The 27,181-nt window shown below is 48.2% G+C and overlaps 1 protein-coding gene across 1 annotated transcript in view; it reads left to right on the forward strand.

The window, feature by feature from the left end:
- The first annotated feature begins 7,054 nt into the window (after positions 1–7,054).
- Positions 7,055–27,181, forward strand: part of RIC3 (RIC3 acetylcholine receptor chaperone) — a 38,242-nt gene continuing 18,115 nt past the window's right edge. The window contains exons 1-2 of the mRNA XM_077453670.1: positions 7,055–7,290; positions 19,114–19,331. Coding sequence (XP_077309796.1) covers positions 7,176–7,290; positions 19,114–19,331 — 333 coding nt within the window. The 5' untranslated portion in view covers positions 7,055–7,175. The remainder of the gene's footprint in view (positions 7,291–19,113; positions 19,332–27,181) is intronic.

Here is a 27,181-nt window from a genome sequence, read left to right on the forward strand (position 1 = left end):
TCAGGAATTGTAAACTGTCACTTTTGTTCTGTTAACTTTTTTCCACTAATTGTTTTACCCTTTCTGGGAGCATTCAATAAAGGACGTTTCTTAAGGGACATTTATTGAGGGGTGTTCATTAAGGGACGTTCATTGTGGAGCATTCATTTAGGAGCCTTTATTGAGGAGCATTCATTGACGGACGTTCATTGAGGGGCGTTTATTGAGAGGCATTCATTTAGGAGCTTTCATGGAGGGGCATTTATTAAGGGTTGTTCATTGAGAGACATTATTTAGGAGTGCTCATTGATGGGTGTTCATTGAAGGACATTCACTGAGGAGCGTTCATTTAGGAGTGTTTATTCAGGGGTGTTCATTGAGGGGTGTTCATTGAGGGACGTTCTTAAAAGCCCCACACACACAATCAGATTTTCTGATGATTTTTGTCATCAGAGTTATGAAAACCATGTAGTGCGAGGACCTTCCTGATTACACGCTTTTGGTAAATCTGAAGACAAAAATCAGCAAATCTGATAGTGTGTATGCGGCTTAAGGGTTGTCCATTGAGGGGCCTTCATTGAAGAGCGTCATTGAGTGCCATTCACTGAGGAGTGTTCATTGAGGGTTGCTCATTGAGAGTTGTTCATTAAGGGTTTTTCATTGTGTGGGGCTCTGTGCGGTGCGGGGCACTGTGCAGTGCGGGGTTCCGTGCAGGGCTTGTGCGGGGTGATGAGCGATGTGGAGCGCTGAGCAGTGTGGGGCAGTGAGCGGTGCGGGCACTGAGCGGTGTGCAGCGCTGAGAGGTGCGGGGCACTGAGTGGGGCACTGAGCGGTGCGGTGGCACTGAGTGGGGCACTAAGTCGTGCGGGTCACTGAGCGCCCCAGGCACTGAGCGGTGCGGGGCGCTGAGCAGTTGCGGGGTGCTGTGCAGTGCGGGTCGCTGTGCAGGGTGCTGAGCGGTGCAGGTTGCTGTGCGGTGCGCTGTGCAGGGCGCTGTGCGGTGCAGGGTGCTGTGCGGGGAGCTGTGTGGTGCAGGGCGCTGAGCGGGGCAGGGTGCTGTGTGGGGCTCTGTGCAGTGCAGGGAGCTGTGTGGGGCACTGTGTGAGGTGCTGAGCAGTGCAGGGTGCTGTGTGGTGCAGAGTGTTGTGCAGGGCGCTGAGTGGTGCAGGGCGCTGAGTGGTGCAGGGCGCTGAGTGGTGCAGGGCGCTGAGTGGTGCAGGGCGCTGTGCGGTGCAGGGTGCCGAGCGGTGCAGGGCGCTGTGCGGTGCAGAGCGCTGTGTGGTGCAGTGCAGGGTGCTGTGCGGTGCAGGGCACTGTGTGGGGCACTGAGTGGTGCGGGGCACTGTGTGGTGTGGGGCATTGTGCGGTGTGGGGCACTGAGCGGTGCGGGGCACTGTGTGGTGCGGGGCGATGAGCGGGGAAAGGTGCTGTGCGGTCTCCCTTCATTCTTACATATAGGCTGCAGAGTAATCATCTGTGGAAAGTCTCTGTAGGAGAACGCTGCGTGGAGTCAGAGCTCCGCCCATCGCTCGTTGTGTCTGTGTGCGGCAATCAGCGCAAATGTCCACACTTCAATGTTACATGAAACATTGGCTGAACAGGTGACCCCGCCCAGTGACCCCGCCGACCTTCCTCCTTTCCAGTTTTCAAAAATTTGCTCCAAAAATGTAATTCCACACAGAGCACCATGTAAACTGTACTCAGAGGACATCTGCTGGCAGCTTTAGGGTACTGCAACTGGTCCTTTTAACCACTTGCCTACTGGGCACTTTCACCCCTTCCTGCCCAGGACAACTTTCATCTTTCATCGCTCTCACACTTTGAATGACAATTACGCGGTCATGTTACACTGGGCCCATAGGACATTTTTATCATTTTTTTCACACAAATAGAGATTTCTTTTGATGGTATTTAATCACCTCTGGAGGGGTTTGTTTTTTGCTAAATAAACCAAAAAGACCGAAAATAAATTTTACAAACAAGTAATTTTTCTCCTTCATTGATGAGGAGGCACTGATGAGGAGCCACTGATGAGGAGCCTCTGATGAGGAAACACTGATGAGGAGCCACTGATGAGGAAGAACTGATGAGGAGGCACAGATGAGGAGCCACTGATGAGGAGCCACTGATGAGGAGGCACTGATGTGGAGGCACTGATGAGGAGGCACTGATGTGGAAGCACTGATGAGGAGCCATTGATGAGGAGGCACTGATGAGGAGCCACTGATGAGGATGAACTGATGGGCACTGATGGGGAGACACTGATGAGGAGGAACTGATGGGCACTGATGAGGAGGCACTGATGAGGAAGCACTGATGAGGAGGCACTGATGAGGAGGCACTGATGGGCACTGATGAGGAGCCACTGATGAGAAGGCACTGATGAGGAGGCACTGATGGGCACTGATGAGGAGCCACTGATGAGGAGCCACTGAGGAGGAGGCACTGATGGGCACTGATGAGGAGCCACTGATGAGGAGGCACTGATGAGGAGGCACTGATGGGCACTGATGAGAAGACACTGATGAGGAGGAACTGATGGGCACTGATGAGAAGCCACTGATGTGGAAGCACTGATGAGGAGCCACTGATGAGGAGGAACTGATGGACACTGATGAGGATGAACTAATGGGCACTGACGAGGAGCCACTGATGAGGAAGAACTGATGGGCACTGATAGGGAGACACTGATGAGGAGGAACTGATGGGCACTGATGAAGAAGCACTGATGATGAGGCACTGATGGGGACTGATGAGGAGGCACTGATGAGGAGGCACAGATGAGGAGCCACTGATGAGGAGGCACTGATGTGGAAGCACTGATGAGGAGCCATTGATGAGGAGGCACTGCTGAGGAGCCACTGATGAGGAGGAACTGCTGGGCACTGATAAGGATGAACTGATGGGCACTGATGGGGAGACACTGATGAGGAGGAACTGATGGGCACTGATGAGGAGGCACTGATGAGGAGCCACTGATGAGGAGGCACTGATGGGCACTGATGAGGAGCCACTGATGAGAAGGCACTGATGAGGAGGCACTGATGGGCACTGATGAGGAGGCACTGATGAGGAGGCACTGATGAGGAGACACTGATGAGGAGGAACTGATGGGCACTGATGAGGAGGCACTGATGAGGAAGCACTGATGAGGAGCCACTGATGAGGAGGAACTGATGGGCACTGATGAGGAGGCACTGATGAGGAGCCACTGATGAGGAAGCACTGATGGGCACTGATGAGGAGGCACTGATGAGGAGGCACTGGTGTGGAAGCACTGATGAGGAGCCATTGATGAGGAGCCACTGATGAGGAGGAACTGATGGGCACTGATGAGGATGAACTGATGGGCACTGATAAGGAGCCACTGATGAGGAAGAACTGATGGGCACTGATGGGGAGACACTGATGAGGAGGAACTGATGGGCACTGATGAGGAGCCACTGATGAGGAAGCACTGATGAGGAGGCACTGATGGGCACTGATGAGGAGGCACTGATGTGGATGCACTAATGAGGAGGCACGGATGTGGAAGCACTGATGAGGAGCCATTGATGAGGAGGCACTGATGAGGAGCCACTGATGAGCAGGAACTGATGGGCACTGATGAGGAGCCACTGATGAGGAGGAACTGATGGGCACTGGTGAGGAGGCACTGATGAGGAAGCACTGATGAGGAGGCACTGATGAGGAAGCACTGATGAGGAGGCACTGATGAGGAGCCACTGATGAGGAGGAACTGATGGGCACTGATGAGGATGAACTGATGGGCAATGATGAGGAGCCACTGATGAGGAGGAACTGAGTGGCACTGATGGAGAGACACTGATGAGGAGGAACTGATGAGGAAGCACTAATGGACACTGATGAGGATGAACTGATGAGGAGGCACTGATGGACACTGATGAGGAGGAACTGATGGGCACTGATGAGGAGGCACTAATGAGGAAGCACTGATGAGGAGCCACTGATGAGGAGGAACTGATGGGCACTGATAAGGAGGCACTGATGAGGAGCCACTGATGAGGAAGCATTGATGAGGAGGCACTGATGGGCACTGATGAGGAGACACTGATGTGGAGGCACTGATGAGGCACTGATGAGGCACTGATGAGGAGGCACTGATGTGGAAGCACTGATGAGGAGCCATTGATGAAGAGGCACTGATGAGGAGCCACTGATGAGGAGGAACTGATGGGCACTGATGAGGAGCCACTGATGAGGAGGAACTGATGGGCACTGATGAGGAGGCACTGATGAGGAAGCACTGATGAGGAGGCACTGATGAGAAGGCACCGATGGGCACTGATGAGGAAGCACTGATAAGGAGCCACTGATGAGGAGTAACTGATGGGCACTGAGGAGGAGCCACTGATGAGGAGGAACTGATGGGCACTGATGAGGAGGAACTGATGGGCACTGATGAGGAGGCACTGATCAGGAGCCACTGATGAGGAGGAACTGATGGGCACTGATGAGGAGGCACTGATGAGGAGCCACTGATGAGGAGGCACTGATGAGGAAGAACTGATGGGCACTGATTAGGAGGAACTGATGGGCACTGATGAGAAGGCACTGATGAGGAAGCACTGATGAGGAGCCACTGATGAGGAGGAACTGATGGGCACCGATGAGGAGCCACTGATGAGGAGCCACTGATGAGGAGCCACTGATGAGGAGGCACTGATGTGGAAGCACTGATGAGGAGCCATTGATGAGGAGCCACTGATGAGGAGGAACTGATGGGCACTGATGAGGAGGCACTGATGAGGAGGCACTGATGAGGAGCCATTGATGAGGAGCCACTGATGAGGAAGCACTGATGGGGAGACACTGATGAGGAGGAACTGATGGGCACTGATGAGGAGGCACTGGTGAGGAAGCACTGATGAGGATCCACTGATGAGGAGGAACTGATGGGCACTGATGAGGAGGCACTAATGAAGAGCTACTGATGAGGAAGCACTGATGAGGAGGCACTGATGGGCACTGATGAGGAGCCACTGATGAGGAGGAACTGATGGGCACTGATGGGGAGACACTGATGAGGAGGAACTGATGGGCACTGATGAGGAGCCACTGATGAGGAGGCACTGATGGGCACTGATGAGGAGCCACTGATGAGGAGGAACTGATGGGCACTTATGAGGAGCCACTGATGAGGAGGAACTGATGAGGAACCACTGATGGGCACTGACAGGCTGCTGATCAGCTGGGATTGGACACGGGGGATCACGTGGTAAAGAGCTATTGTTTGGCTCTTTACCCTGATATGTGATCAGCTGTGGTCTGAAGGACACTGATCACAGAGCGTGACACCCACACTGCACAGAGGGCACGATCACGGGAGGCCATCCCTGCTGTAACCGTCATTCAGCTATAGCATGGTCGGCAAGTGGTTAAAGTGGACATACAGTATTCCCCCCGACATTGGCTTCATCTACTTTTCTCTCCAGCAGGATGGCGCCATCTTTGTTCAGCCACCTCTAGGGTCACCATCTACTTCCTGGACTGAGGTGGCGGCTCACAAGTGTTCACAAATGTCTGACACAGATCAGCCCCGTTACAGATTTGTGTTATAATGTATCCCGGGCTCCACACATCTATCGAGCCCACTTTTGGAGGGGGGGGGGGGGTGGAAGTGATCGGGTAACTGCCCATCCTCCAGATAGTTTCTATAACACCCCCTCTGCTGGCGATAAAAAGGTTAATCGATCATCAATTCTGTGAAGTGAACGGGCCGGCCTGATGGAATACAAATTGAATGGATCGTTTAGGTTTGTCCATTTTAGATCTAAATCCTGCCATACACTATACAATCTGATTGTACAATCTCCATCATCCCTAAAAAATCCATTCAAGGTTGTATCCAATCAGACAGGTCCTCACACTTCATAGCTGAATGCTAGATCGAAAGACAATTGTACAGATCAGATCAGTATCAGATTGTATAGTGTATGGTAGGCCTAAACGATACATTAGTGAACCCCCGAGCGCGGGCCACCAAGAAAGTGAACCCCAAGAGCAGCCCGCCAAAAAGAGAAAACCCCGGGCGCGGCCCACCAAGAAAGTGAACCCCGAGCGCGGCCCGCCTAGAAAGTGAACCCCGAGCGCAGCCCGTCTAGAAAGTGAACCCCGAGCGCGGCCCGTTTAGAAAGTGAAGCCCGAGCGCGGCCCGCCTAAAAAGTGAATCCTGAGTGCGGCCCGCAAAGAAAGTGAACCCCGAGCGCGGCCTGCAGACACATTATAATATGCGGCAAAATGCACCAAATAAAGGGCCAAAATGTGCGGTAAGAAAACCGTGCCAAAAAAGTGCCTGGGGCTTCTTTGATGCAACCGGAAAACACGCCCAGCAGACGCTCGTTTTACCACGCAGCAAAAAGCGCAACAAATGCGCCAAAATGTCCAGTAAAACGAGCCAGCAGATGCGCGTTTTAACATGCGGCAAAGTGCGAAACAAAGGTGCCAGAAAATGCTGGAGCTTTTTTTGGTGCGCCCCAAATGCAGCCAGCAGACGTGCGTTTTAACAAGGGGCAAAATTCTCAACAAATGCGCCAAAATGCATGGTAAAAAAAAAAAAAAAACGTGTAAAGCGCAACATCAAGCACGCCCGGGAGCTTCTTTGGCGCACTGAACGCGGCCAGCAGATCTGAAATTTGGAAGATCTGACACAAATCTGAAACATTTTTTTTTTTTTTCATTCTTTTATTTATTTACATTTTTACATTTTTTTTTCAATCTTTTATGTATTTAATGTTTTTTATATATTTGTATTCTTTTCTTTATTTATTTTTTACTAGTTTTTTCTCTTTTATTTGTCCCGCAAATATCATAAAAATTGGAAAATATTGCGATCCCCACTTATACCTGAATGTCAAATTGTCAGCCTGCGTTCAGCTTCTACGCAAACCAGAGAACTACAACTCCCAGCATGCTCTGCTTTGGGTATCACTGAACACATTGTTACATATTCAGCACCGAGCACAGAACAGCGACACATTGTAGCAGATGGAGGGTCACATGACAGCTAAAGGGGGCGGGGCTGGGGACAATGGCATCTGTCACTGATGAGAGCTGCTGGACCAATAGGCAGAGCTGGGCCTCCACTGGTCAGGAGATGCTAGGAGCTCTGTGATTGGTCAGTCTGCTGGGGGATGCTGAGCATGGCTTCCATCGGTGCTGAGCTCTAGGACATCATGGCTCTGTCCACCATCCAGAAGGTGGCCTTGTTCTCCGGGTTGGTGCTCTGCGTGTCTCTGCTGCTTCCCAAAACCTTCCTGAGCCGAGGGAAGCAAACCGCCCAGCAGGAGGGTAAGAGGGAGGGGGGTCAGGGGGGTTTGTGTCTACGGTGTCGTCTCAGGGGCCCCTCTCAGCGTCTCAGCATTTCAGGGGCCTCAGCGTCTCAGGCCCCTCTCAGCGTCTCAGTGGCCCCTCTCAGCGTCTCAGTGGACCCTCTCAGTGTCTCAAGGGCCCCTCTCAGCATCTCAGGGGCCTCAGCGTCTCAGGCCCCTCTCAGTGGCCCCTTTCAGCATCACAGTGGCCCCTTTCAGCATCACAGTGGCCCCTCTCAGCGTCTCAGTGGCCCCTCTCAGCATCTCAGGGGCCCCTCTCAACGTCTCAGGGGCCTCAGTGTCTCAGGGGCCCGTCTCAGGTGCCTTTCAGCATCTCAGGGGCCCCTCTCAGCATCTCAGGGGCTCCTCTCAGTGGCCCCTCTCAGCGTCTCAGGGGCCTCAGCGTCTCAGGGGCCTCAGCGTCTCAGATCCCTTTCAGCATCTCAGGCCCATCTCAGGGGCCTCGGCATCTCAGGGGCCCCTCTCAGCGTCTCAGGGACCCCTCTCAGCATGTCAGGAGCCTCAGCATCTCAGGGGCCCCTCTCAGCGTCCTAGGCCCATCTCGGTGACCTCAGCGTCTCAGGGGCCCGCCTCAGCATCTCAGGGACCCCTCTCAGCGTCTCAGGTGTCTCAGCATCTCAGGGGAGGGGCCCCCCTCAGCATCTCAGGGGCTCCTCTCAGCGTCTCAGGGGCCCGTCTCAGCATCTCAGGGGCCCCTCTGAGCGTCTCAGGGTTCCCTCTCAGCATGTCAGGGGTCTCAGAATCTCAGGGGCCCCTCTCAGCGTCTCAGGGGCCTAAGCATCTCAGGAGCCCCTCTCAGCATGTCAGGGGCCTCAGCGTCTCAGGGGCCCCTCTCAGCGTCTCAGGGGCCTCAGCGTCTCGGGGGCCCCTCTCAGTGTCTCAGGGGCCTCAGCATCTCAGGGGCCCCTCTCAGCATGTCAGGGGCCTTAGCATGTCAGGGGCCCCTCTCAGCCTCTCCTGTCCTTTTTCCGTAGCTGTGTGTCCAATGGGGGGATTCTTCGCCAGGCGCTTGCGGCGAGGTCACAAGATATATATTTAGTGCAGCATTTGAGAAATAATATCATTATATATATATATGAATCAGTAAAAAAGAAATACATTTTCTTTAGACCCCAAAAACTAGCCGAGATTGGTGCAGAGCATGCGCAGAACATCGCGCTTGTTTTACACTTCCGTCATGAAGTAACGCGATGGATCGGAATCTTTTACTGATGGTTGGATCTCGATTAGCGCTTCAGACGTTCTCAGTAATGAGGAGCCGAGCTCAGTGCCGGGACAAGGTCACCTAGAACCCGGGGCGACCATGCCAAACTGCCCCCCCCCCCCCCAAGATGTATGAGCATTATATGTCAGCAAAAATCCCCCCGCCTCCCCCAAAAAGAAAATTGAACACAAATCTGCATGCTTTCCCCTAAGCATAAATTCCTCCTCCTTCCAGGACAAATCTGCCCCCCTTCTGAAATCCCCCCTCCCAACACAAATCCCTCCTCCCCCCCCCCAAAAGAAAATGTACCTCTCCTAGCACAAATCTTCTACCTTTCAAATTTCCCCTCTGAGTACACACCCCCCACTCCAAATCCCCCCCCAGCCCACCACAAATTTCCCCCCAATTCCCCCTTCTAGCACAAATACTCCTCCCCCCAAAAAAAGTTTTCCTTACTAGCCCAAATCCCCCCCCCCCTTAAAAAAAAATGACCTCTTATAGCACGAATCTTCTACCCCTCAAATTTCTCCTCTGACTGCACATCATTCTCCCCACTCCAAATCCCCCTCCCAGCCCAGCACAAATTCCCCCTCTTAGCACCAATACTCCTCCTCCCCCCAAAAAAATGTTCCCTTATGCCACGTACACGCGATCGGACAATCCGTCGGACTTTCAAATGAACGAACTTGCCCACACATGGACTAAAGTCCATTCATTTTGAACGTGATTCCAGGGAGACGGGACTAGCGAAGGAGGTGAATGTCGCCGCCTCCATCGGCAAGATTGACACCTTGCGAGCCCCGTCGCCTGGTATGGGTTTTAAGGGTAGCCCCTACGCTGAAAAACGGCGTTGGGGTCCCCCCAAAGTCCATACCAGACCCTTATCCGAGCACCCAGCCCAGCCAGTTAGGAAAGGGAGTGGGGACAAGCGAGCGCCCCCCCCCCCAACCGTATCAGGCTGCATGCCCTCAACATGGGGGGGTGGGTGCTTTGGGGAAGGGGGGCACCCCACCCCAAAGCACCTTGTCCCCATGTTGATGAGGACAAGGGCCTCTTCCTGACAACCCTGGCCGTTGGTTGTCGGGGTCTGCGGGCGGGGGACATATCGGAATCCGGGAGCCCCCCTTTAACAAGAGAGCCCCCAGATCCCGGCCCCCAACCCTATGTGAATAAGTATGAGGTACCTCGTACCCCTACCCATTCACCTGAAGGAAAGAGTGTCAATAAAAAAAAAACAATACACAGGTTTATAAAGTAATTTATTAGGCAACTCCGGGGGTCTTCTTCTGACTTCGGGGGTCTTCTTCTTATACAAATTTTTGCCCCCCAACTTCCCAACACAAATACCCCCTCTAAAAAAAATTACTACTTCTAGCACAAATCTTCTACCCCTCAAATTTCCCCTCTGAGTACACATCCTCCCCCCCACTCCAAATCCCCCTACCAACCCAGCACAATTCCCCCCCCCCCATCCCTCCTCCCAGCACAAATCTTCTACCCCTCAAATTTCCCCTCTGAGTACACATCCTCCCCCCCACTCCAAATCCCCCTCCCAACCCAGCACAATTCCCCCCCATCCCTCCTCCCAGCACAAATCTTCTACCCCTCAAATTTCCTTTCTGAGTACACATCCTCCCCCCCACTCCAAATCCCCCCTCCCAACCCAGCACAATTCTCCCCCCCCCCATCCCTCCTCCCAGCACAAATTTTCTAACCCTCAAATTTCCCCTCTGAGTACACATCCTTCCCCCCACCACTCCGAATCCGCCCTCCCAGCCCAACACAATCCCCCCCATCCCCCTCCCAGCACAAATATTCTACCCCTAAAATTTCCCCTCTGAGTACACATCCTTCTCCCCACTCTAAATCCCCCTCCCAGCCCACCCCATATCCCCCCCAATTCCCTCTCCTTGCACAAATACTCCCCAACCTTTCTTACTAGCACAACCCCCCTCCCCCCCCCCACCACCATATCACCTTATCTGGCACAAATCCCCCTTTCCAGCACAAATCTTTCCCACCAACCTCCCAACACAAATACTCCCCTAAAAACAATTACCTCTTCTAGCACAAATCTTCTACCCCTCAAGGTTCCCCTCTGGCTACACATCCCCCCCCCTACTCCAAACACCCCCTCCCAGCCCAGCACAAATCCCCCCAATCCCCCCTCCCAGCACAAATCTTCTACCCCTCAAATTTCCCCTCTGAGTGCACATCATACTCTCTATTCCAAATCCGCCCTCCCAGCTCAGCACAACCCCCCCCCCCCCCCATACAAATCTTCTACCCCTCAAATTTCCCCTCTGAGTGCACATCATTCTCCCCACTCCAAATCCCCCCCTCCCAGGCCAGCACAAATCCCGCCCAATCCCCCCTCCCAGCACAAATCTCTTCTACCCCTAAAATTTCCCCTCTGAGTGCACATCATTCTCCCCACTCCAAATCCCCCCTCCCAGCACAAATCTTCTACCCCTCAAATTTCCCCTCTGAATGCACATTATACTAAACACCTGACAAGTGGCAATAGAAATCCTCCAAAAAAAGGCTCCCCCCTCATAAATCCATTGTCAGTCACAGCACCCCGCCCCCCACCAACCGACCGAAATTGGAAACCCAACAGACCCAGCGCACCCCACTTACCCTGACGGTGCTGCATCAACTATAACAGGCAATGGGGGGAGGATAGTAGTGACATCATCAACCAAATGTGGCCATATTAGGGCAGTGATGTCACCGCTATCCCCGCCCCCTTTGCTCAGGTAGCCGGGGATTATTCCTGGCCATATAAGCCAAGATAGAGATGATGTCAGCAGTAGGAATCCCACCTCTATATATGATGCTTGGCTCGTGCTGAACAGGGGACCGAATGAGCTTAAGTTCAGGCGAAAGTTGATTGGCTCATTCCTGGTTATCAGAGCATCTCTGATATGAATAACACAAATGGTTGCAGCTCTGCATTCATTAATACTTCATTATATACAAGCAGTGCAAGTCTGGTATCAGCCTCTCACAGTCTCTGTACAGCAGGGCTGGAGTGTGAGAGGAAGAAGCAACACAAGGAGCCAATCAGTTCATGTGCTTGCTGATAGGAGGAGAGAGCAGAGTGACAGAGACATGAGCGCATCGCTGTGCTGCCTCTCCTTTCACTGTCCAGTTACAGATTGGGGGAGGGTCCAGGTCTACCTGGGCTCAGAGGAAGTGGATTGAATGATACTGGCCATCAGACTGAGGACATCTAGTGGCAGAAAAAAGGTACTGCAGGGGAAATCTCTGCACTGAAGAAAAGTATTGCAACAAAAGCTGGTTTTGTTTTGTTATATTATCTTTTCATTAGGGGGCGGCACAGTGGTGTCATGCATCTGATGATTGATATTTTCAGGGCATTTTATTGGTTACTTTGTATTTATATTGTGTGGATGAAAGTATCACTTTGTATTTATTCCGCAGTGTAAAAAAGAAAGTATAATTTTTGTATCATCTTCTATGACTTTCCCTGTTTTACATTCTGTGAAATATTATCGCCGGACATTTATGCTGTTTTGGGAATCGGGAAGATGTTTATATCGTGCTATAAAGTCATTTTATTGCCCCTCTGACCCCTTCCGATGCAGAATTTATGAAAATAACAAATGGGCCATTATAATGTACAGAAAACAAGGCCGATCTGACGATCAATATTCCATTACAAATAGTATGAGACGGACTTATAAGGTCTATCTCCAATACTGGGAGGGTTTGTAGACATTAAAGAGAACCTGTCAGAAATGAAGGGGCTTAGTAGCTTAGGGAGAGCTGTCATCCTGATCCTTGCTCCAGGGCTGACATACTTGTCCTTGAGAACAGGGACAGAAGACAGACATAAAAAAAACTACTGGCCACTTTCTATTCACCGGTCAAACCATGTCTATTAGGGTTTGATGCTAAAACTACCTTGAAAAGGTTTCTTTTCATGACTACAGATCTACCTAAAGACCTAATCCCCAACCCAACACCTAACCTTCAACCCAACCCCTAAACTTCAACCCAACACCTAACCTTCAACCCAACATCTAAACTTCAACCCAATACCTAACCTTCAACCCAATACCTAATCCTCAACCCAACACCTAACCTTCAACCCAACCCCTAAACTTCAACCCAACACCTAACCTTCAACCCAACACCTAACCTTCAACCCAACATCTAAACTTCAACCCAATACCTAACCTTCAACCCAATACCTAATCCTCAACCCAACACCTAACCTTCAACCCAACATCTAAACTTCAACCCAACCCCTAACCTTCAACCCAACCCCTAACCTTCAACCCAACACCTAAACTTCAACCCAACACCTAACCTTCAACCCAATACCTAACCTTCAACCCAACACCTAACCTTCAACCTAACATCTAAACTTCAACCCAACCCCTAACCTTCAACCCAACCCCTAACCTTCAACCGAACATCTAAACTTCAACCCAACTCCTAACCTTCAACCCAACCCCTAACCTTCAACCTAACATCTAAACTTCAACCCAACCCCTAACCTTCAACCCAACACCTAAACTTCAACCCAATACCTAATCTTCAACCCAATACCTAACCTTCAACCTAACATCTAAACTTCAACCCAACACCTAACCTTCAACCCAACACCTAACCTTCAACCCAACACCTAACCTTCAACCCAATACCTAACCTTCAACCCAATATCTAGCCTTCAACCTAACATCTAAACTTCAACCCAACCCCTAACCTTCAACCTAACACCTAATCCTCAACCCAACACCTAACCTTCAACCCAACATCTAAACTTCAACCCAACCCCTAACCTTCAACCCAACCCCTAACCTTCAACCCAACACCTAAACTTCAACCCAACACCTAACCTTCAACCCAATACCTAACCTTCAACCCAACACCTAACCTTCAACCTAACATCTAAACTTCAACCCAACCCCTAACCTTCAACCCAACCCCTAACCTTCAACCGAACATCTAAACTTCAACCCAACTCCTAACCTTCAACCCAACCCCTAACCTTCAACCTAACATCTAAACTTCAACCCAACCCCTAACCTTCAACCCAACACCTAAACTTCAACCCAATACCTAATCTTCAACCCAATACCTAACCTTCAACCTAACATCTAAACTTCAACCCAACACCTAACCTTCAACCCAACACCTAACCTTCAACCCAACACCTAACCTTCAACCCAATACCTAACCTTCAACCCAATATCTAGCCTTCAACCTAACATCTAAACTTCAACCCAACCCCTAACCTTCAACCTAACACCTAACCTTCAACCCAACACCTAACCTTCAACCCAACACCTAACCTTCAACCCAATATCTAGCCTTCAACCTAACATCTAAACTTCAACCCAACTCCTAACCTTCAACCCAACACCTAACCTTCAACCCAATACCTAACCTTCAACCCAATATCTAGCCTTCAACCTAACATCTAAACTTCAACCCAACCCCTAACCTTCAACCTAACACCTAACCTTCAACCCAACATCTAAACTTCAACCCAACACCTAACTTTTAACCTAATATCTAACCTTCAACCCAAAACCTAACCTCCAATCTAACACCTAAACTTCAACTCAACACCTAATTTACAGCCCACCACCTAACCTTCAACCTAACAACTAACCTTCAGCCTACCACCTAATCTTCAACCCAACACATAACTTTCAACCTAACACCTAAACTTCAGCCCAACACCTAACCTTCAACCCAACACCTAACCTTCAACCCAACACCTAACCTTCAACCCAATACCTAACCTTCAACCCAATATCTAGCCTTCGACCTAACATCTAAACTTCAACCCAAGTCCTAACCTTCAACCCAACACCTAACCTTCAACCCAATACCTAACCTTCAACCCAATATCTAGCCTTCAACCTAACATCTAAACTTCAACCCAACCCCTAACCTTCAACCTAACACCTAACCTTCAACCCAACATCTAAACTTCAACCCAACACCTAACTTTTAACCTAATATCTAACCTTCAGCCCAAAACCTAACCTCCAATCTAACACCTAAACTTCAACTCAACACCTAATTTACAGCCCACCACCTAACCTTCAACCTAACAACTAACCTTCAGCCTACCACCTAATCTTCAACCCAACACATAACTTTCAACCTAACACCTAAACTTCAGCCCAACACCTAACCTTCAACCCAACACCTAACCTTCAACCCAACATCTAAACTTCAACCCAACACCTAAACTTCAACCCAACACCTAACCTTCAACCCAAAACCTAACCTCCAACCTAACACCTAAACTTCAACTCAACACCTAACTTACAGCTCACCACCTAACCTTCAACCTAACATCTAACTTTTAACCTAATATCTAAACTTCAACCCAGCACCTAACCTTCAGGCTGGGTTCTCACTACTGCGAATTGGATGCGGTTTTCTCCGCATCCAATTCGCATGACAGGAGATTGTGACCGACTCTCTATGGAGCTGGTTCACACGTCTCCTTGGTTGCTGCGGAGTGACTTGCACAGGTGTCCTGTGCATCTTTGGCTTAGTTTCAGGGCCGAATTTAGGCAAAAATTTGGCCCTGGTTCGTCCCTGAAACCGAGAACAGGGATGCACCAGACCCCTGTTGTGAACATCTGGCATCAGTGTGAACCCAGCCTTAACCCAACACCTAAACTTCAACCCAACACCTAAACTTCAACCCAACACCTACAGTAAACCTCAACCCAACACCTAACACCTAAAGTTGACCAAAGATTGGTAAAATTTTGAACGAAAATTCTTGGGAAAAGAATGTTCTAGGAAAACCACCTAAACTTTATTCTTAAACTGGCCATACACCTGGGGAATTTTGTTTGAAAATTTTAATATTTGTAATAGTTGTTAGGGTTTCTAAAGGTTAGAGAAGCCAAACCAATCAAAATTCAAAGGAGAAGGATGGATGAAATGCCAACCGTGGTTTTCATCTGGGAATTTTTTTTTATATATTGCAAATATCTCTGGGGTTTCATTCAAATAGGTCAGGACAAAATTTTAAGTGCTTTAGAATGAGAATTTACATTAATTAATTTCTACTGGTATATAGCCAGCTTCGGCCTAACTCCTAAACTTCAACATGACTCCTAATTGCAGCCTAATTCTTTTACCTTCAACATAACTCCTAACCTTCAACCTACCGCCTAACCTCAAACTAACCCCTGACCCTCAACATAATTCCTGATCCTCAAATTAACTCCTTAACTTTCAACATTACTCAACCTTTACACTAATACCTAATCCTCAACCTAACTACTAACATCCAACCTAACACCTAACCTTCAACATAACTCCTAACCTTCAACCAAACGCCTAACCTCAAACTAACCCCTGACCCTCAACATAATTCCTAATCCTCAACCTAACTCCTTAACTTTCAACATTACTCAACCTTTACACTAATACCTAATGCTCAACCTAACTACTAACATCCAACCTAACACCTAACCTTCAACATAACTCCCAACCTTCAACCCAAGCCCAACCAAACCCTAACCCTCAACGTAATTCCTAATTTCAGCCTAACTCCTTCAACATACTCTAAGCCCTTGTACACACGGTCGGACATTCTGACAACCAAATCCGTTGGATTTTGTCCGACGGATTTTGTCCGAAACTGTTGCATACACGCGGTCGGACGAAGTTGTCGGACAATCCGATCGTTCAGAACATGGTGACGTGATTTTGTTACGATGGGACTACGTTCAGGCTAGTAGCCAATAGCTTTGGTCTAGGAATTTGATCTGAGCATGCGTGGCACTTTGTCCGATCAGAATTCTCTACACACGATCGGACCATGTTGTTGGAAAATTTTATAGCCCTGTTCTAAAACTTTGTTGGTTGGATATTCCGACGGAAACAGTCCGACGTAGTCCACACACAGTCGGAATATCCGACAACACGGTCCGATCGGACATTTTCCGTCGGAATGTCCGACCGTCTGTACAAGGGCTAAGACCTAACTTCAACCTAATCCCTAACCTTCAACCTAACTACTGAAAAGGAGAAATATGGGTTTGTTTGTTTTTTCTCTAATTATACTTACCTAGGTGGATTATGAGAGAAGGGGGAGGGGCGCACTCACATTGCCACATCCGTAAATTGGAGAGGAGGAAAAAAAGGGTACTCAAGGAGTAGCCTAGAATTGGACTTTAGAGGGATGGAAACAATGGAGAAGTAGAGAATATAGGTATTATTTATTGTAAAAAGAAATGACATAATATATACACAGTGTTCACAAGCATTAAAAAATGATATAAAATGATACAGTTTGTACAATGCGCCCTAGTGCGTCTGCCTCAGTTATGAATGGACACAGTGAGCGAGTGTGTTCACTGTGTTCATTTATAAAAGAAAGCAAACCGCTAAATTACCCCGCTCCCCATCCTGAAACATCCTCCGGAGAGGACAGGAAGGAAGCCACCAGCACTGCAGGGGGGGCCAACAGGGGGGGGGGGCAGTAGGGGGAATCGGCACTAGCACACCCCCTGTGCATGCCTATGTAAGTAATTGATATACAGCTGTCATGTGACCCAGCTCTTCCCCAGCCCATCTGCAAGGAAACATCAGTGGGGGGACTTTCTAGTCCTCTGCTGCCGGTCGCCCTCCATTATTGGTTTTGTCCCCAGTGAAGGAGTATTTTTTCGCCCCCCTCCCCCGCCAGGTCTATTCAGTGGAATATCCATTAAAAATCCTGAACCATCACTATCTGTAATTGTATATATTTGTATTCCTGCTCCAATTTAGAAAGGAACAATGTAGCGTTGGATGGAGGTGATATGGCGTCTTTTGCATAATGTTGGGTTGCAGGAACCTTCGATGAACGTGTTTTTTCCCGGGATGATGAAGTGTTCACCCTGGAAAGTCCAGCCGGCCTTGATGTAGATTGTCTGTCAGTACAGGAATTAATATTGATTGCTCCGGTCCCTTCCAACATCCAGCGACATTCCCCAATCAGGCGCCGGTGACCTGGCCCTTCCACTGGCGTTGCCCATCATAGGAATTGACGTTTAATTAAAGATTACAGCGCATTCCGACGCATTGTTCCACACTCTATTTCCTAAGCATAGCGCGCCGCAATCCATCATGGATGACAGGTCGGTGATAGTCTCGCCTTTTGTCAACCTCGAATACAATTCAATCTCGAAATGTTTGTTAAACGTCCAGCAAATGGTTCCCTTCAACCTCGGGGTCCTTCAGCAACGTCCAGAACTTTAAAAATTGAAGAAAAGAAATGTTCCGGCTTTGGCATGACTCAAAAGTTGGAATTAAGTTTGGGGGCGAGATTTTCAAAGCTGCCTCAAGGACAAGTCAAGGGTGGGGGGGGGGGGGTTAATATGGCCTCCCAAGTCTTGTACAGTTATACCGGAAGGTATAAAAGACACAAAAATATCACTTTGCATCCTTTCATATATCCAGAGGCGTAGCTACCGGGGCCGCAAGGGTCACACTTGCAAGCCGGCCTGTCAGTAAATGTATCTTTTTATATCCTCCCTTCAGTCTTGCACAGATCTATCGGCTCCTCTCCCGGAATGATACCAATGATGTGGCGCTATTCATTCCAATGACACCGATGATGGGGCGCTATTCCTCCCACTGACACCAATGATGGGGCACTATTCCTCCCACTGACACAAATGATGGGGCGCTATTCCTCCCACTGACACCAATGATGGGGCACTATTCCTCCCACTGATACCAATGATGGGGCACTATTCCTCCCACTGACACCAATGATGGGGCACTATTCCTCCCACTGACACCAATGATGGGACACTATGCCTCCCACTGACAACAATGATGGGGCACTATTCCTCCCACTGACACCAATGATGGGGCACTATTCCTCCCACTGACACCAATGATGGGGCACTATTCCTCCCACTGACACCAATGATGGGGCACTATTCCTCCCACTGACACCAATGATGGGACACTATTCCTCCCACTGACACCAATGATGGGGCACTATTCCTCCCACTGACACCAATGATGGGACACTATTCCTCCCACTGACACCAATGATGGGGCGCTATTCCTCCCACTGACACCAATGATGGGACACTATGCCTCCCACTGACAACAATGATGGGGCACTATTCCTCCCACTGACACCAATGATGGGGCACTATTCCTCCTACTGATACCAATGATGGGACACTATTACTCTCACTGACACCAATGACGGGACACTATTCCTCCCACTGACACCAATGATGGGGCACTATTCCTCCCACTGATACCAATGATGGGACGCTATGCCTCCCACTGACAACAATGAAGGGGCACTATTCCTCCCACTGACACCAATGATGGGGCACTATTCCTCTCACTGATACCAATGATGGGGCACTATTCCTCCAAGAATGAGGCATTTTTTACTCCCACTGGTGGCAGTCTGGCTCCCCATAAGTCTGAAGCACAGTAAACTGGTCCTTAGTTTAAAAAGTTTGGTGACCCCTGACCTAGAGATTAGCTGGAAATCATATTCGTTGCAGGAAGACCCGTCTGCCATTCTTGACACATGCACTTATATTTCAGGAGGTTCCGGTCGGTTCCCATCATCCGCCCCTCATGGCAAGTCAGCGGATGGCAGAAGTCCCGGCACTTTGTTCCCAAGGTCCCACCTCTCCGAGGCCGTGTCCAAGTCCAAGACCGGAGGGGGCGGAGGGAGCAGCGGAAGACAAAGCCTGGTGGGGCAGATTATTCCCATCTATGGATTCGGGATCCTGCTCTACATCCTGTACATTCTCTTCAAGGTAAGTCCAGATGTACGGGACCCAGGAAACGGGAACGTTCTCTGTGTAGAAAGTTACATTGTGTCCGGCATCGGTCCTGTTATACCATGGAGAAGGCTGATCTACTAATCGGGACTAAGAAGTCCCATTTCTGTGTCCCAGCACAGGACAACTAAGAAGGTGGATGGGGAATTCCATATTTCAGGGGGTTCCCAACCTCAGTCCTCAAACACCCCCAACAGGTCATGTTTTCAGGATTTCCCTCACTTCCCAAAACTTGGCCTGTTGGGGGTATTAAAGTGACACTACACAATATCCTTATTGTCCAATAGTTATCCATAATCCACTACTTAATGGCCCTGTAATCTATTTGTCCCAAAATCATCTCTTACTGTGTTTTTCTGCCTCCTTGTAAAGTTCTTCATGAGCATCCGAACCTCTCCTCCTTTTCCCCCTCATCTCACTTTGTTTGGAATGAGCAGTGCACGTTAGTTGCAGTCATGTGCACTACTCTATGCACACTACACATCCCACAGTCTATAGTCCCCAGTCTATAGTCCCCAGTCCATAGTCTATAGTCCCCAGTCCATAGTCTATAGTCCCCAGTCTATAGTCCCCAGTCCATAGTCTATAGTCCCCAGTCCATAGTCTATAGTCCCCAGTCTATAGTCCCCAGTCTATAGTCCCCAGTCTATAGTCCCCAGTCCATAGTCTATAGTCCCCAGTCCATAGTCTATAGTCCCCAGTCCATAGTCTATAGTCCCCAGTCTATAGTCCCCAGTCCATAGTCTATAGTCCCCAGTCTATAGTCCCCAGTCCATAGTCTATAGTCCCCAGTCCATAGTCTATAGTCCCCAGTCCATAGTCTATAGTCCCCAGTCCATAGTCTATAGTCCCCAGTCTATAGTCCCCAGTCCATAGTCTATAGTCCCCAGTCCATAGTCTATAGTCCCCAGTCCATAGTCTATAGTCCCCAGTCCATAGTCTATAGTCCCCAGTCTATAGTCCCCAGTCCATAGTCTATAGTCCCAAGTCCATAGTCTATAGTCCCCAGTCTATAGTCCCCAGTCCATAGTCTATAGTCCCCAGTCCATAGTCTATAGTCCCCAGTCCATAGTCCACAGTCTATAGTCCGCAGTCCATATGCCATTGTCTATAGTCCATAATCCGCTAGTCCACAGTTCATAGTCTATATTCCCCTAGTCCACATTCCATAATCTATAGTCCCCAGTCTATAGTCCCCAGTCCATAGTCTATAGTCCCCAGTCCATAGTCTATAGTCCCCAGTCCATAGTCTATAGTCCCCAGTCTATAGTCCCCAGTCCATAGTCTATAGTCCCCAGTCCATAGTCCCCAGTCCATAGTCTATAGTCCCCAGTCCATAGTCTATAGTCCCCAGTCCATAGTCTATAGTCCCCAGTCCATAGTCCACAGTCTATAGTCCGCAGTCCATATTCCATTGTCTATAGTCCATAATCCGCTAGTCCACAGTTCATAGTCTATATTCCCCTAGTCCACATTCCATAATCTATAGTCCCCAGTCTATAGTCCCCAGTCCATAGTCTATAGTCCCCAGTCCATAGTCCGCAGTCCATATTCCATCATCTATAGTCCATAATCCCCCAGTCCACAGTTCATAGTCTATATTCCCCTAGTACACATTCCATAGTCTATAGTCCACAGTCCATTATGCATAGTCTGAAGTTCGTAGTCTATAGTCCCCTAGTCCACAGCAGTGTTCGTTTTGGCAACAAATTTCGATTTAGTTTTAATCTTTTGACTAAAATGGAATGGTGGTCCAGCAAGGAATGCGTTTAACTACATTGCAGCTTCAGAAGGTCGGAGGGAGGAGTAGCGCTTCCACACCCCTTTATTTATTTCTTGGCGTCACAGCTTCAGCATATAACAGGGCGTAACATAGTAGGCCAAGAAGTAGGAAAAAATATGCTCCTACAAAATACCCCACACGACTCAATACCTAAAGCCCTAGAGGCAGGATCCTTTCCCTCAGGAATCCCTACTCTGAACTTAATGATGAGAGTATGGGACACAGCAAAAATAATATTGAAGTATAGAGGTTTCACTGAATACGCCCCCTTGTGGGAGAACAGTAAACTGGGAGAACTACAAAAGGTGGGGGTAGTAAGGGAATGGGAGAGATGTGGAATAAAATATATATTACCCAGCTTTACCTAAACGGCACCCTAAAATCTTTCCAGGAACTGAGAGACCAATATGCCCTACCCAACAAATCTTTTTTTGAGATATTTGCAGGTCAGGCACGCACTGGATGAACAGATCAGAGGGAGCTCCCTGGAGTGGAGTACACTCCCAGTACTTCAAAAATGAATTAACGCTGAGTCAGGAAAGGACCTAATCTCAAAAATATACCCTTAAATTAATAAGGGGAGAATGGAAGGAATGCCCCCCCCCCCCCATATAAGAGAAATCGTGAAAAAGATGTGGGAGACATTTCCGAATCACAGTGGAAAATAATTTTGGGACTGGCACCATTAGTCTCGCTATCCCCCTCCCAGAGGATGTCACCTTTGTTAGAACCTATTAGTCGCCTAGGAAACTTTTTCAGTTCTGCCTTCGGCCGGACTCAAGTTGCCCTAGGTGTGGGGACTTAGAAGCGGAGACGCTCCATATGTTTTGGAGATGCCCGAAGCTGTTCCGTGATTGGACGGAGGCGACGAGAGTCATCGACCGGACATTTGGATCCTCCACTGAGTTGGAGGTAAAACGTTGCATACTAAATGGAAAAGGCTCCCCAAAAAAAGGGGTTTTTAGGCAGCAAAAGGAGAAGCAGAGATTATACAATGGGTAATGGTAGAAAAGTTGTATTTATTCAAAATAGGGCAAACAAAAACCCCCTTGACATAGCAGTAAAAACATGAGCTTATTAAAAAAAAAGGAGAAGCAAATACACATTAGTCAACACAGCATTTACAAATCCACATCAAATAGTACAATTCAAAGATGTGAAGTATATGTAGCTCTGACGCGTTTCAACCCACACTGGAATCTTCCTCAGAGGGACATGCCCATAAATGCATCCGAACAGCGACGAAATTTAAGTCCACATGTAATGCTTCTCACTAAGACCCCATTCACACCTGAGCGTTTTGTAGCTTGAAGCCTGAAGCTACAAAATGCTAGAGGGGAAAAAATCTATTATTCTCAATGGAGACGGTTCACATCTCCACTCCATGTCGCCTGAAGCCAAACGCCTGAAGCTCAAAAAAGTTCCGGACCCTTTTTTGTCGCTCGAATTGAGCAGATTTGGGCGTTTTTCTTCTTTTAACATTGGTGACCTTTTGCCCTGCACAAAATCGTGGGGAAAAAAATGCAGCGAATCGTGGTAAAAAACGCTGCAAAAAACGCTGCAAATTCGCACGATTTTCTGCTTGAGGCTGGGTTCACACTGCAGCGGTGCGGGAACGCCGCAAATCCGCTGCGGGTTCCCGCATCGCATGCCTCCCGGCAGCAGTTCACACTGCCCTATGCGAACTGCTGGGAGTGTCAGTGAAAAGTTAATGACACCCCCAGATCAGTTTGCATATCGCAGTGCGATCTGCAAACTCGGACAGGAATCGGACAGTAATGGTGTGAACACCCATGCGATCCGATTCTGCTGCGGACCAAAAAAAGGGTCCTGTGCGAGTTTGGGCCGGGTGCGATGCGAATTCAGCCTTACTATCTGTATGGCTGAACTCGCATCGCACAGAGATCGCATGTGATTTGCACTGCAGTGCGGTGCGAATCACATCCGGTTCTCGTAACCGCAGCAGTGTGAACCCAGCCTGAAAACGCTACGCTCAGGTGTGAATGCAGCAAAGTGACGGGAGGTGAAACTAAAAAGAAAAAGCCAAACGAAAAAAAAGAAAAAGGACCCCTTCAGTTCACCAGCCAGGGCCCCAAAACGCTCCACCGGTGCCGCAGACAAGGATGGGCCGGGGGGCCGCAGAACGCCTTATGAGAGGTCACACGTTAAGTCCACACCCTCCCCCCCTGTGTGGGAGGAAGGGGCACAATCACCCGACGGTACAGTAGTGGGCAGACTAAACACTGCTCCAAAGAGTTGCGGAGAGTGATATAGCCCGGGAATAATCACTGTCCGTCGTAGAAAACGCAACCGATGTGCCTGGTCCTCCTGCTGTGCAGTTGAGAATGAAAAAAACTAAAGAATATCCAAGTTTATATAATATGTATTACTAATAAGATTGATAAGTTAATTGTCCACAGGTATGTCTGAGACAAGTCCACCCATCCGTCAGTATATGGCCGCCTATGACAGGGTGGCCTCCCCGGTGTTCTGGAAGGCCGCTAGCGACCGGACATTTGGATCCTCCACTGAGTTGGAGGTAAAACGTTGCCTACTAGGACTAGTGGAGGGAATGAGAAATCCAGGAAACATCCAGGTAGCTGTAAGGAGATGCTTATTCCAAGCAAGGAATTTGATCGCCCCGGAGATGGCAGTCGGCGTCGCCTCCGTCTAGTGGGGAATGGATGAATAGCGTGAATGGGGTAATTCTTCAGGAGAAATCGATATATACAAAACAAGGGAGGTTAAAGAAATATGACTTGATTTGGAAACACTGGTGGGAAGCAAGAGGCTTTATTGTGTAATGTTTACTAAAATATCGAAAGGTTGGGTAATAACTCAAAAGGAAATAGACCTTGAGAGATTGTAAGATGAGTGATTGCGAGGAAAGGATGGAGTTGGGAGGTTGTAGTGAATTGGTTGTGAATTTAGACTTAAATTTATTTTTAGACAAGTCCTCCTTTAGGATGACTTCCCCACACAGGCCTCTGTTAACATGTGTATAGTCGATATTACATTTATTGTTTTCAAGGGGGGGTGTAAAGTATGGGGGGGGGGGGGGTTGGAGGAAATGGCTGCTTTGATACATTCTGTAAATTGTGAAATGTGTGAATAAAGAAATGAAGTTTAGAGTTATAGAGGAAAAAAAATGGCATTTTAGTCTTCTACAATTGTTTTAGTCTTAGTCGTATTTAGTCGACTAAATCTCCAGTACATTTTAGTCGACTAAAACTACTTAAATTGTAATGCATTATTTAAGCCTTTCTCTACAATTTCCAAACTCATTATCTACAGTGCCTTGTGAAAGTATTCGGCCCCCTTGAACTTTTCAACCTTTTGCCACATTTCAGGCTTCAAACATAAAGATATAAAATGTTAATTTTTTGTGAAGAATCACCAACAAGTGGAACACAATTGTGAAATCTATTGGATAATTTAAACTTTTTTAGCAAATAAAAAACTGAAAAGTGGGGCGTGCAAAATTATTCGCCCCCCTTTACTTTCAGTGCAGCAAACTCACTGCAGAAGTTCAGCGAGGATCTCTGAATGATCCAATGTTGTCCTAAATGACTGATGGTGATAAATAGAATCCACCTGTGTGTAATCAAGTCTCTGTATAAATGCACCTGCTCTGTGATAGTCTCAGGGTTCTGTTGAAAGCGCAGAGAGCATCATGAAGACCAAGGAACACACCAGGCAGGTCCGTAATACTGTTGTGGAGAAGTTTAAAGCCGGATTTGGATACAAAAAGATTTCCCAAGCTTTAAACATCCCAAGGAGCACTGTGCAAGCCATCATTTTGAAATGGAAGGAGTATCAGACCACTGCAAATCTACCAAGACCTGGCCGTCCCTCTAAACTTTCAGCTCAGACAAGGAGAAGACTGATCAGAGATGCAGCCAAGAGGCCCATGATCACTCTGGATGAACTGCAGAGAACTACAGCTGAGGTGGGAGAGTCTGTCCATAGGACAACAATCAGTCGTACACTGCACAAATCTGCCCTTTATGGAAGAGTGGCAAGAAGAAAGCCATTTCTCAAAGATATCCATAAAAAGTCTCGTCTAAAGTTTGCCACAAGCCACCTGGGAGACACACCAAACATGTGGAAGAAGGTGCTCTGGTCACATGAAACCAAAATCCAACTTTTTGCCCACAATGCAAAACGATATGTTTGGCGTAAAAGCAACACAGCTCACCACCCTCAACACACCATCCCCACTGTCACACATGGTGGTGGCAGCATCATGGTTTGGGCCTGCTTTTCTTCAGCAGGGACGGGGAAGATGGTTAAAATTGAGGGGAAGATGGATGCAGCCAAATACAGGACCATTCTGGATGAAAACCTGTTGGAGTCTGCAAAAGACCTGAAACTGGGACGGAGATTTATCTTCCAACAAGACAACGATCCCAAACATACAGCAAAATCTACAAAGGAATGGTTCACAAATAAACGTATCCAGGTGTTAGAATGGCCAAGTCAAAGTCCAGACCTGAATCCAATCGAGAATCTGTGGAAAGAGCTGAAAACTGCTGTTCACAAACGCTCTCCATCCAACCTCACTGAGCTCCAGCTGTTTTGCAAGGAAGAATGGGCAAGAATTTCAGTCTCTCGATGTGCAGAACTGATAGAGACACCCCAAGCGACTTGCAGCTGTAATCGCAGCAAAAGGCGGCTCTACAAAGTATTAACGCAAGGGGGGGGGGGCCCAATCATTTTGCACGCCCCACTTTTCATTTTTTTATTAGTTAAAAAAGTTTCAAAAATCCAATAGATTTCGTTCCACTTCACAATTGTGTCCCACTTGTTGGTGATTCTTCACAAAAAATAAACATTTTATATTTTTATGTTTGAAGCTTGAAATGTGGCAAAAGGTTGAAAAGTTCAAGGGGGGCGAATACTTTCACAAGGCACTGTAGTGCTGAAGTAAAAAGGTTTGAAAATGCACTACAGACCGGTGTTCATTTTGATGTAAAATTTCAATTTAGTTTTAGTCATACTCTTTTGACTAAAATGCCATTTTAGTTTTAGTTGTATTTTAGCCATTTCGATTGTTTAAGTTTTAGTCGACTAAAATAGTATTAAGTTAGTCAACGAAAATGTTTTAGTCTGAGAAATTAACACTGCTCCACAGTCCATAGTCTGAAGTCCATAAACTGTAGCCTCCCAGTCCACAGCCTATAGTCCACAGTCCAGAGCCTATAGTCCATAATCCCATAGTCAACAGTCCATAGTCTACAGTCTATAGTCCCCTAATCCACAGTCTATAGTCCATAGTCTCAAGTCCATAGTTTATAGTCTCTGGTCCATAGTCTATAGTCCATGATACCCTAGTCCACAGTCCATAGTCTCAAATCCATAGTCCCCTAGTCCACAGTCTATAGTCCACTAATCCACAGTGCATAGTCCATAGTCCATAATACCCTAGTCCATAGTCTCAAATCCATAGTTTTAGTCTATAGTCCATAATCCCCTAGTCCACAGTCCATAGTTTATATTTCCCTAGTCCACAGTCCATAGTCCACAGTCCATAGTCCACAGTCAATGGTCTATAGTCCATAATCGCCTAGTCCACAGTCCATAGTCTATATTACCCTAGTCAACAATCCATAGTCTACAGTTGATAGTCCCATAGTCCACAGACCACAGTCTATCGTCTCTAGTTCATAGTTTATAGTCCATAATCTATAGTCCCCAGTCCACAGTCTGTAGTCCCCTGGTCTATATTACCTTAGCCCAGTCCATAGTCTATAGTCCCCAGTCCACAGTCTGTAGTCCCCTGGTCTATATTACCTTAGCCCAGTCCATAGTCTATAGTCCCCAGCCCCAAGTCTGTAGTCCCCTGGTCTATATTACCTTAGCCCAGTCCATAGTCTATAGTCCCCAGTCCACAGTCTGTAGTCCCCTGGTCTATATTACCTTAGCCCAGTCCATAGTCTATAGTCCCCAGCCCCAAGTCTGTAGTCCCCTGGTCTATATTACCTTAGCCCAGTCCATAGTCTATAGTCCCCAGCCCCAAGTCTGTAGTCCCCTGGTCTATATT

Source organism: Lithobates pipiens, unplaced genomic scaffold (genome assembly GCF_037356315.1).
Source record: "Lithobates pipiens isolate NorthernLeopardFrog02 unplaced genomic scaffold, aLitPip1_a1.2 Scaffold_24, whole genome shotgun sequence".
Classification (NCBI taxonomy): Eukaryota; Metazoa; Chordata; class Amphibia; order Anura; family Ranidae; genus Lithobates; species Lithobates pipiens.